The sequence below is a fragment of the Balaenoptera acutorostrata genome, chromosome 5 (assembly GCF_949987535.1).
Source record: "Balaenoptera acutorostrata chromosome 5, mBalAcu1.1, whole genome shotgun sequence".
In the NCBI taxonomy this organism is placed as follows: Eukaryota; Metazoa; Chordata; class Mammalia; order Artiodactyla; family Balaenopteridae; genus Balaenoptera; species Balaenoptera acutorostrata.
Window position 1 is genome coordinate 44779100 of NC_080068.1, and position 12611 is coordinate 44791710.

The 12611-nt window shown below is 38.5% G+C and overlaps 1 protein-coding gene across 3 annotated transcripts in view; it reads right to left on the minus strand.

The window, feature by feature from the left end:
* Positions 1 to 11746, minus strand: part of LOC103016173 (uncharacterized) — a 31922-nt gene extending 20176 nt beyond the window's left edge. For 2 of the 3 annotated variants that reach the window (XM_028166316.2, XM_007165617.2), the window contains exons 1-4: positions 11616 to 11746; positions 6700 to 6770; positions 3592 to 3688; positions 1879 to 1980 (exon numbers count right to left, since the gene is read on the minus strand). In XM_028166316.2, coding sequence (XP_028022117.1) covers positions 1879 to 1980; positions 3592 to 3688; positions 6700 to 6770; positions 11616 to 11693 — 348 coding nt within the window. In that variant the 5' untranslated portion in view covers positions 11694 to 11746. The remainder of the gene's footprint in view (positions 1 to 1878; positions 1981 to 3591; positions 3689 to 6699; positions 6771 to 11615) is intronic. The other variant, XM_007165619.2, reaches the window with a different exon arrangement.
* Between the last annotated feature and the right edge of the window lie 865 nt (positions 11747 to 12611).

Genomic DNA, 12611 nt, shown 5'->3' on the forward strand with positions numbered 1-12611 from the left:
ATATACAGAAGCAGAGTGAATTGTTTAGAGTACCCATCACCTACTTTCAGCAGTTATCAACACATGGCCAATCTTATTTCATCTATACTACTACTGATTACTCCTTCCCCAAATGTATTATTTTAAAGCAAATCCTAGACAGTCTATTATTTTAATCTGTAAATGCTTCAGTCTGTATCTCTAAAAGATATGGCCTTGTTTTTCTTAAAAACAAAACCACGACATCATGATCACATCTAAAATAATTCCTTAGTATAATCAAATATTTGGTTTGTCCCTTATACACTGATGATGGGAATGTAAATTGGTACAACCACTGTGGAAAACAGTATGGAGCTTTCTCAAAAAACGAAAAATAGAACTACCATATGACCCAGCAATTCTACTCCCTGGTATATATCTGAAAAAAACCCAAAAACACTAATTTGAAAAGATACATGCACCCCAATGTTCATAGCAGCATTATTTACAATAGCCAAGATATGGAAGCAACCTAAGTGTCCATCAACAGGTGAATGGATTAAGAAGATGTAGTAAAAACAAAAAAACAAAACAAAAAGAAGATGTGGTATACATATATACAATGGAATACTACCCTGCTGTAAAAAACAATGAAATATTGCCATTTGCAGCAGCACGGATGGACTTGGAGGGCATTATGCTAAGTGAAATAAGTCAGACAGAGAAAGACAAATCCTGTATGATATCACTTATATGTGGAATTTAATAAATACAAAAAACTAAGGCATATAACAAAAAAGAAGCAGACTGACAGATATAGAGAACAAACTAGTGGTTACCAGTGGGGTCAGGAAAGGGGAGAGGGGTGAGGTAGGTGTAGGGGATTAAGAGGTACAAACTATTAGGAAAAAAATAAGCTACAAGGATATATTGTAAAACATAGGGAATATAGCCAATATTTTATAATAACTATAAATGGAGTACAACCTTTAAAAATTGTGAATCACTGTATTTGTACACCTGTAACTTATATTGTACAGCAACTGTACTTTTATTATGGTAAAACATACATATCCTAAAATGTACAATTTTAACCATTTTTAGCTGTATAGTTCAGTGGCATTAAGTATGTTCACATTAAGTATATCACCACCATCTATCTCCAGAACCTTTTTATTTTCCCAAGCTGAAACTCTGTACCCACTAAACAATAACTCCTCCTCCTCCCTTCCACCCAGGCTCTGGCAACCACCTTTCTACTTTCTGTCTCTATAAATCTGACCACTCTATGTATCTCATATAAGTGGAATCACACAGTATTTGTCCTCTTGTGACTGTCTTATTTCACTTAATAGGGACTACTCTTTTAAAAAAAATTTATTGAAGTATAGTTGATTTACAATGTTAATTTCTGCTGAGGGACTATCTTTAAAATATTTAATTTAATATTTGTGTAAAATATTTACACAATGATTATGATTATTATAATTTTTAAAATTGTGTAAAATATTTACACAGTGCCAAGTCAAATTTGCATGACAAGCTTCATTCAGAGAGGTCTAGTTTCTATTCCTGTCCTCATCCATACACAGGCAACCACTGAAATGTTTTTGGTTTATCCTTCCTTTGTCCCCCCATCCCCCTTTTTTTTGCTATAAGCAAACATATTTGTATTTATTCCCTCTTTCTTAAATGGTTGCATATAAGGATGGTAAGTAAATAACAGTATACCGTATATATTTTCTCTGTCTTGCTTTATTCACTTATCAATATTTCATGGATATCATTCCTTATCATTATATAGAGATAGAAGTTCTTAGTTCTCATTCACCTTAACAGCTCTTAACTCATAATTCCTAACTGATTTGTCAGATGTAATACTGACAATGTTTAGGACCACACTTGGAGGTTACATACCATATACTTTCCTAATACTTGTTGAAAATCTGTAGCAACTGCATTTGACGGAGAAAAATGTTCTTGTGACATCAAAGGATTTCTCAGAAAAGTCTCACTAACCTGGGGAAATTAATGGAAATATTTAATTTATACAGATAATTTCAACTGGAGAATTACATAGCAAGTGTTTCTTTGAAGCAAAGTCTGGCAGAAACTTGCAATAAAAGAAACCAGAACAGTTCTAGATTTTTGGTGGCAGGGTATCTTTTCTATTTTAAAGATGCAGTATTAATGAAAATTGTGCTCATATCTCATATCTCGTATCGTGAGATTGCAGGTGCTACCTTGATTCTTTGGTACTGGTATTTCTGAAGACTTGAGGGGACTCGCAGATGTTCACCTCTGGCAGACAAGGAAGGATAGGAGTCACTGATATCCTCTAAGTAAGTGCTTTTCATTTTCCCCTCCTGCTCTTACCCTCAAAATCCATTCAATGATAACAAAACAATCCCAACTAAATGTCATGAGACTATCTTCCAAACCCTATAGGGTTGTTATATGATATTTCAAAGTTTTAAGAAGGAATTCTGACAACTGTTTGTACTTAATGTTGTATCAACCCAAAAGTAGTGGTAAAAATCATGCAGTTAGTAATTTTGTGTCATCTGGTTTTGGAGAGTTGGAAAAGTTGGGATGTTTTTCCATAATGGCAGAGAGGGAAAAAAAAATTAGAGTATAGTCAGTTAAATGGCTAACAATGTTTATCATGTAGATGCTAACAATTGTCTAGGCATAAATGTAGAGTGAATTACAATATTAGGCCTTATAATCCTTGATTCTATATATGGTTACAGTTTGAGTTGTGTTAAAACAAGTTGGTACACTAAACAAATGAAATATATGCATAATTCATGAATGTGACTGGAGAATAACTATTAATAACTATAGTACAGCTGACCGATTTTTCCATTAATATTTTTTGTTAAAATATTTTTCCTAAATTATATATTTGTGAATGAAATTGAAGATTAGTATTATTTACTTTTTAAAATAAGAAAAAAACATACTATTTGGATCATAAAATTACCAGAATAATGGTTTAGCCCTAGTCTGTCTCTGAGACTGCCTTTCACAGTCTTATTCTAGTTGGAAGTTAGACACTGGGTGATAGCAGTAGATTATATCTATTGAGAAGGTTAATTAGCCTTTAAGAAATTTATAAAATCTCATGTATCTATATAAGTACATATACATAAGTACTCTATTTATCATATTTCATATTTGTTGGCAACTTTCAGGTAAAACGTTCTCTAAAAGTAGTATATCTTGATTTAAAAAAATTTTTTTCATTTAACTCATAATTGATTCATATTTTCTGCTAGAAGTGTCTTATCTATAATTATTTGAAAATTAAATACATATGCTATTGAGAAGGTATATTAAATATTAGTAAAACTTAATTTTTCTTATTTTTAAAGAACAAAATAAATACGAGAGATTCCAAAGATGATCTGGGTTAATCATCTTCGTAGATCTTGCTTTAGCGTTAGGGGAATTGTAGAAGCAGAAGACAGATGAGGGATGAAGGTAAGAAATCTCTGAAGGTCATTAATGGCTCTGCTATATAGACAGATCTGCTTTTGGTTAGGGACATTATTACCAATAAACTATAAAACAGACCTCATAATTTCAATAACTGAAAAAGTCAAAGCAGTAAAAGAAATTACTTACATTTTTAAGAAATGCAGATGGTGTTACAGTATCTAAGGCATTGTCTGAGGCACATAGGTAAGTGATTCCGTCAATAAAGACAGTATGGTAGACAAAGCTTTGAAAAGAATACATTCAGTTACATGATAATATTAAAGAAATTAAGTACTGATACAGAGAATTTAATTTCGTTTTCAAGCTCTCATTAATAGTATAAAAACTATGTAGATAACTTTATAATCAGAATAATTAGAAATCTTTCACACATTTGAAAAATTAAACTATGTTAAATAAAAACTCTCTAAAATGTGAGTATGCATTTAAAATTGCATCAATAAATTACAATAGAGAAAATTCTAATAATCTAATCATATATATGTATATTTCAAATGCCTTTGATGGAGGTCACTCTCATTCCAAGACTGAATCTAGATTCTGATCAAAGAGAAAATACTATGTTCACTGATTTTTACTATCCTTATATTTTTAGGTAGACATATTTAATTTTGGCACTTCTTGGCTTTCTATTATGATAGATTAGAATTTGAAAGTTGTAAATTCCCAAGACCAAATATTCTAGAGAACAGGATGAGTTCGGGAGGGGGAATTAAACTCCCCTATAGTAATCCAAAGTGTAGCTTTTCCTGACCACTCCAACTTCTAGACCTTTTGTGCCTTCTCAGACTCACTTATTAGGAGGCTAGAAGACTCTTGGAAAGTGCCTCCATCTTTACTACCCAACAATCCAGAAAATTTAGGAATATGGCAACCAAAATAGTTGCTTGGTGCCTAGGCTTTAATCTAGTCATTTTTGAGCACCCTATATCCAAATGGTTAACCGGCAACAGACCTGTTCAAATGCTAAACTGGATAGATATGAGAATGAGGAATCTCAAAAATAGGTAGAAAAGATAATCCCAGGGGCAGAAAATTTAAGATATGTGCCCCTTCAATATAAATCCTTGATATCATATCATGAATACAATATGCTACAAATATTTTTAATGATGATATTGACATGCATAATATCCACTAGGAAAATATTTTTATTTTTAAATAGGGAGGAGTCTTCACAGGAAAAGAGTTGCTAATTCTGTCATCTCTCCAAAAGTTATATATGTGATCTAAATTGATACTGGACGTGACTTTAAATTTATGCTTAGTGTGTTATTGGTAACACTCAGAAACCATCCTTAAAAATTAAAAATCTTGAATACCTGATGACTAGGGTATATTGTTAACTGACAAATGCAAGATGGAGAAAAGTGTGTATGATGTACTGTAATTATGTATCAGTCTCATTTCCTAACATAAGGGAAGTACAAATATATGTATGTGTCTCTTATAGAAAAAAAAGAAAAGGAAAATGATAAACTAAGAACTTATTCAAAATGGTTACCTACATAGAGGGAGAGAGAGTAATGTGAAGAAAGCAATGAAAATTAGACTTTGTGAAGGAAACTCATTTTGCAGATTTGACTTTGGAGCCATATAAATGTTTTACATAATTATAAAATGTTATTAAATCAAACTTTAAAGAGTGCAATCCTTAAAAATCAAAAACAAAATAATAAAAAACAAGAACTTAACTTTATATCAAGTAACCCAAGCAAGAGATGGTGGTGGAGGTGGTCAGATTCTGAATATATTTGGAAGGTAAAGACAACAGGATTTGCTGATGGGCTGGGTTTGGAAGTAAAAGAGACAGAAGTCAAGGATCACAAAGGTTTTAGGCCTGAGGAACTGGAAAGGTGATAATGTAGAAGACTGCAGGAGGAGGTTTGGCTTTGGACAGAAGTTTGAGATGCCCATCAGACATCCAACAGATATGTGGAATGAGCAGTTGGATATACAAGTCTGGAGTTCAGGGAAGAGGTCCTCAAAAGATTCAAATTAGAATGTTCAATATAGGTAAGCTAAGAGTAGAGGAGGAAAGAATCTCTTTTTGAAATCATTCCAGCTAATAAGTGAAAACAAAACTAGAATATCACCATTATGCAACCCCCAATAAATTAATGGCTCTAGGGTGTAGGCAATGAATACCAATGGCTACTAGCATGCCAAAAGGAGATATAAGCAGGTATTATATACTGTCTGATGAAAAAACACCTACAGTCTTGCCAAAGGGATTAGGCCACTGGATCCAGCTGCTTGGACCATGGTGAACTGCATTTTGAATATGCAATCAGCAAAACCAGACTGAGGGAAACTCTATAGGTTCTTCAACAATAAATTGTAAGGAAAGGAAAGGGGTGGAGGGGGAATATGTGGATTAAAGAGACTTAAAAGACACCAAATTAAAAAATGGGCAGGATTGGGCTCTCGTGCCTGAGGATGCTTATTTAGGTGCTGAGGCAATGAAGAAACAGGATAAGTGACTGCTACAGAATTTGGAATGATGGTTGATTTGGGGGGGAGGGAGGAAACTGTGAATGGGGCAGGATACGTGGTAGGGAGCTTTGGGGATACCTGGCAGCGTTCTATTTTTTGGCTTAGATGGTAGTTGCAGTTGGTTGGGGGAGGTCCTTTGAGAAACTTCATAAAACTATACATTTGCTTGATGTGGCTTTTGTATTTTGTTTTATTTTACAATATAAAGGTTAAAACAAACCTCCTTTTAAAAACACAATGATGAGTCTAAAAATAATAGAAGCTCTCTTATTCCCCACCTGTTTTACTAGCAAAATGTTTACTTGGAACATTACATGGTTTAAGCCATACCATGTGATGTCCCAAGGAAAGTAGAGTGATGTTATTAAAGATATTTTCAAGTGGAAGTTTCCTTTTTTATTAATGAAATATTTTGGGGATAACTAAAAAGGTATGGAGAATAAGATAACAAGAACACTTGTAGACCTACCATTCAGTCAAAGTGTTACAGATACAATTAATGTCCCCTGTATACCCTTCCTCAACTTCTCCTCCCTTCTCTTTTGCAGAGGTAACCACTATCTTGAATTTAATGTTCATCATTCCCATTCATGATTTTATACTTTTACATATAGAAGTTCTCCTTTCTGAGGGTTCAGTCAAGAGTCTGTATAAGAAATATTTTTCCCCATGTCATTATCATTGTAATTATCAGCTGGTAATGATTAAAAAATAGACTTTTATTAGAATATACCTTACCTTCCCATTTGAATTATGGTCTTTGGTTCAGCTCTAAGAAGCACTAGTTTAAGCACTGTTGCCGCTGTTTCCTAAAAATAAATTGTCAGCATTTACTTTTTAGAAGATCGTAGTCTTTCATTACTCATCTGCTTAATTTACCAATGTTCTGTTTAGTTTATTAAGGAACAACTGTTCACTAGGAGAACTAATGGGTGGTTATTCATAATGCATGGTAAGAGGCAAGTTATCAAGAAATGTTCATATGAATATGAAGGAAAATATTAAAATTACATAAATATACATATACTTTGTGTATATACATATAAGTGTGCAAATATAAGTTGCACTAATTAGTCCTTTTCACAGCACATTATTAATATGACTGGTAAGATATTTGACTATCTAATCAAATATCTTTTCAGTGACTTCTACGAAGCTATACATAAAATGTTAATGGATTGAAAGTATTCAGCTTTTAGTCTCTGAATAACCTACGCAGTCTTCTATCTTTTTTTTTGATTAAGATAAAATTTTTACTCATTATTATTCACTGACATCTTCCTATTAAACAAATAATTGCTAAGATCCCTTCTACTTATTTCTTTTTTTTGTTTGTTTGGCTGCGTTGGGTCTTCGTTGCTGCGCACGGGCTTTGTCTAGTTGCGGCGAGTGGGAGGTTACTCTTCGTTGTGGTGCGTGGGCTTCTTGTTGCGGTGGCTTCTCTTGTTGCAGAGCATGGGCTCTAGGCATGCAGGCTTCAGTAGTTGCAGCACTCAGGCTTAGCAGTTGCAGCACGCGGGCCCTACAGCGCGTGGGCTTCAGTAGTTGCGGCGTGCGGGCTCCAGGCACATGGGCTCAGTAGTTGTGGCTTGCAGGCTCTAGAGCACAGGCTCAGCAGTTGTGGCACATGGGCTTAGCTGCTCCGTGGCATGTGGGATCTTCCCGGACCAGGGATTGAACCCGTGTCCCCTGCATTGGCAGGAGGATTCTTAACCACTGCACCACCAGGGAAGTCCCTACTTGTTTCTTATAAGGCTCATTCTTTGGGAGAAAATTTGCAAGGTATTATGATTATCCAGAATACCTTAAATACAGTTAATTATACGGAATCCCATTAATTGACTTTAGAAGTGTGAAAGGAACCTGAAAGTTACCTAAGAAGACTTGAATAGCCAAACTCCTGATTAACTTTTCATTTTCAAAAAATGACACTTGAAATAAAAACTTTTTGGGAGAGAAAAGCTTGTTATTAATGGTAGAGAGTAAAACTTGAAATTCTTGGTATTACCAGAAAAATCCAGGCAATATTCTCTAGGAAAGGATTTCCTAAGAAACATTAAGGGAATTAAGAGAATACATAATCTTTCAGTTACTCTATTCTCATCACTGGAACATATTCCCCTAGCCTTCCCAAAGTGTCTCTTTTACAGTATATAAACTATGAAATCATAGAAAAATGTGAAACAAAGCAAATGGCAACATGAGGCAGTAAAATAATCGACACACTGGACTGTAGTGCCATTTCTGGAGTTGAAGTGCTGCACAACCTAAGAAAATGACTTGTCTGGGTCTGTTTCCTTGTGTGAAGAATGAAAGGATTGGGTAAGATGATCTCTACAGTCCTGTCCAGTTCCATTTGATTTCATGATTAAGCTTTGGTAGGTACTAATATTTTCTAACGAGTATAAAATATGACATTAATATTTAGCACTGAAGGAAGATATGATAGAACTGTGCCTTAAAGCTCCTTCTCCCTGGTCAGCCTTCCACACAGCAGTCATTGCAGACCTTTAATCCTGTCCCCCAACTGCATACTGCTCCACCACCTTCCACTTTCTTACCTCCCTGCATGCTTCATAATGAGAGGCCAATGGGCTTATAAACTTCTTCAACCTTCTGACTCTCTCCCTTCATAATTAATGAAGTAGTTATTGAGAACATACTATGTCCAGGCATTGTCCACTGTAAGGACTGAAAACAGTCCCTCTCCTGAAGGAGTCCGATGTCAGAGACAGATAAGTAAAAGAAGATTCCAGTTCAACCTGGCAAGTAGTTTGGTAAAGGGATATAAATTAGCCTGGGCATAGAGAAGGCTTCAAGGAGGAATTGAGAAACATCTCAGAGCACAGAAGAGGTGACACTGCTAAAAAATGGAGACAAGTGGGTTCAGGGAGAGGGAACAGGAGATTGGAAGGGAGACCTTGGCGAGACTGGAGAGCAGCGTGAAGTTCAGGATGGCTGGAGCACAGGGACAGCTGGGGAAGAGAAGGAGGTAATCATGGAAAAGCCCTACCAGGGAGGGCTGTGAATGCCAGGCTAAGGACTATGAACTTTACAATGAAAGTAATCAGGTGCCACCCAATGATTTTAAGCAGGGGAGTGACAGGATCATATTTGCTTTTAGGAACAATCCTCTGAGCAGCAGTGTGGAGGCTGGTTTTGAGAGGGGCAAGGCTGAGGTCTGGGAGATGAGTTAGGAGGCATCTTCAATAACCCTGGTGAGAAGTAATAAGGGCCTTGATGAAGATGTGGTTCAAAAACAAGGAGATGGATTCAAGATATACTCAGGAGAAGGAACTGATAAAACTTGGTGGCAAAGAACACATTTGAGGGTGCAGAAGAGGGAAAAATGAAAGATGACTCCCAGTTTCCAGCTTGAATGGCTTAGTAGAGCTATGCGGCAAGATTAGAAATACACGAGGAGGAATCCGCTAGGAAAGAATTAATTTAGTGCTGGACATGATATGCTTGAACTTCTTCTATTAGGCAATCTATTCGTGGAGAGGGATTACCTTGGAAGCAGATTTGGCAGTGATCAAAATAAAGGTGTCCATTGGTGTGAACAAATGTGTCAAGTTAAAAGAGGACTACAGTTAGAACCCTGAAGAACATGGCATTCAAGGGACTGGCACAGAGGAGAGCCTCAGAAAGAGACTAAATTCCATGTCTATATCCACACCCCCTCCTTTCCCCAAGAGAAAGACAGCATTCCTCTAAACCAAGGCTCACATCTCTACTGCCACATTGGATTCCATCCCTTTGTGCTCCTTCAGGTCTTGCGCTAACCAATAGTCACTGCCCCTTGTATCTTCAACTTCTTCTCCTCTCCATTAGCCTATATGTTTTCCCTGTATTAAAAAATGAGGCCCTTTGCTGGACCATACTTCTTCTAGCTTTCACCCTCTCTCATTCCCTTTCTAAATTCTTGAAAGAACAGTCTAACTTCACTCTCTCTACTTCCTGGTCTCCCATTCACTTGGCCTAAAGCCATCTGGCTTCCGCCTCTACTTCTACCACTAACAGCAGGATCACTTACCATTTCCTAACTGTCAGTCCAATAAACACCTCTTGGATCTTGTTCAACTTCTTTGGGTCATGAGACATTCTTGTAATTTTCTTCTCTCAGCTTTCAGAATACCACTGCTCTCATTTGGTGACCAGCCTCTCTATTCTATTCTTAACAGTGTTCTGCCTTTTGGTACTCCTTTCTTCTCACTTGGGCAATCTTACCCACTTCTACCATCTTTAACTGTTAGCCCTGACCCTCTGACTGCTACCTACTGGAACTTTTAATGACTTAAATCTTTTGGGAATAAGGTGGAGGAATAAACACACAAGTAGACTGGCTATTTCCAACCGGCAACAAAATTCAACCTGTCCCAAATTGTACTTTCCGCCCTTGCATTTCCTCTGACTTCCCCAGAATCCTGCTCCTCCATCTGTAGTTTCTATCTTGTTTAATGCCACCTAAGAAAAAAATTTGACAAATCTTCACATTGTACACCTTCAACTTACAAAATGTTATGTGCCAATTATATCTCAATAAAGCTGGGGAAAAAAGATTAAAAAAAAAAAGAAAACTGAGAATCATCCTAGGCATGGCCCTGTCCCCTATCCTACATATCCAACCAGTCATTAACTCCTGAGGATTAGTTTGCTAAGTCTCTTTAGGATCTGCCCACTCCTCTCCTTCTTCACTGTCATTGTCTTAGCTCAGGCCTTTAGATCGCCTAGATAAACTGTAACACCACCATCCAAACTGGTTCTCTTCCCTCCAATCCCCCTTCTGTATTGTAACCAGACCAAAATTTCCAGAAAATGGATCAGATCTTGCTATTCCTCCATTTATAAATCTTTAACCGCTCCCTGGTTTCCCTCGGATAAGAGAACAAACTGAATATAGGACCTTTCATTAACTATTCTCTGTCCACTCTTCTGACCTCAGCTGTAGCTCCTATATACTGTGATCCTGTGCTCTAGCCACACTGAGGTTCTCGCGGTTCCCCCAGACACGCCATTCTGTTCCCTCTGCATGGAGTCCCCATTCCCCTTTCCTGTGGAAGGCTAGCGCTCACTCTTGTAATACTTTTAAGCCAAGCACCTCCTCTGTGGTTGGCAGTCACCCGTCCTGAGTGCTACAGGAGCAATCTCCATCTCCCGCCATTGCAATACTTTTTACACTGGAGGAGAACGAATGCAGCCCTTGGGTATAAAAGGACAATGTGCTCGTCAAGGGACAACTCCAGGCGCCGTCTTCTCTTCGTTGTTGCATCCCCTACACCTTTACTCCGGGATTTTGCAACTAAAACACGTTCAATAAATGTGTGTTGAACTCCAGGCCATTCCTCCGCGGGGGAGAGAAAATCTTTAAGGGTCTCCGGAATTAAACGGGACTGCAAATCACAAGTATGTCGCGTGCAGCACCAACCCTAACCCCTGGGCGGCGCACTTGCGACTCGGCCGGCCGGGAGCGCGAGAGGCTCCCGCCAGGGATTCACCATCTCGCAGGCTAGGCCGTACGCGGGCGCGGGGCCTCACGCCTCAACAGCCCGCTCCGGGCAGCCCCTCGGCGCTCCGTCCTGAGGCGCGGGTGCAGTGGGCGCCACCCTCGAAAAGCGGAACCTGCGAAGGTCGAGGTGACGCCCCAGGGGTACCTGATAAGAGCCGCCGGTTAGGGCCAGCTCCGCTAGCACGGCTCGGCCATTTGCAATGCAGCTGTAGGTGATCGTCATAGTGGGCGAGCTAGTGAAGTACAGGTTCCCGCCGGACCTAACCGCCCGCGACAGTCTCGGGGCGCTGACTGGGGCGTGGCTCCGGGAGGGGCGGTGTCTGCGCAGGCGCGAGGAGCGATTGATTGATTGGCAGGGAAGGGGGAGGGAGGCAGGGGCCCTCCCTTGCCTGGGCTGAAACTGTGATGAGACCTGGCGAAGTCTCTGGAAAAACTGGCTTTGGTAAAGTGAAGCCTTTCTTCGTGGTCATCCTTAAAATCATTTATGAGCCAGTTACTTCACAGTGTTTACCTACGTAGGATTCATTCGCAATCTAGGGCATGTAAAATATAGACCTTGATTTAAAATGCGATTCATTCATGAATTCAGCAAGTACTTGTTGAACTCCCACTGTGCGCTCCCTACGTGCTTGGACTAACAGGTATGCAAAAAGATAGGTTCCAGACCCTGACTTTTAGGAGTTCATGTTCTAGTAGTGGTCGCAGAGGCACATGTAGACAAGTGCCAATCTCAAGTGATAGGTGTGCGCTATGATTGAAAGATAAACTAATCGCACAAGCTGGAGTGGAGGCAGCTAATTCTCCCTGGGAGAGGGAGCAAAGCTTTCAAAGTCACTGTCCGATGGAGAGGGTGGGTTGGAATTCTCTTAAGTGGGGAGGAAAGGTAGGACAGTCTAAGCTGAGCGAACAGCTCTGTGAAGGCTTGGAAGAAGGCAGGCGGGTTCAGGGAATGGATGTGAGTGTGTGGCAGAGGAAGGGTGTGTGGTGGAGTGGGTAGGAGATGAGAAGGGTAGGAGTGGTAGAATGACTTGTTATCCTAGACCTCGAGTTTCTTGACAAGAATTTTTAAAAGTGCTTCAGATAAGCTTAGATATTTTCTTTTTTTTTTTAACATCTTTATTGGAGTATAATTGCTTTACAA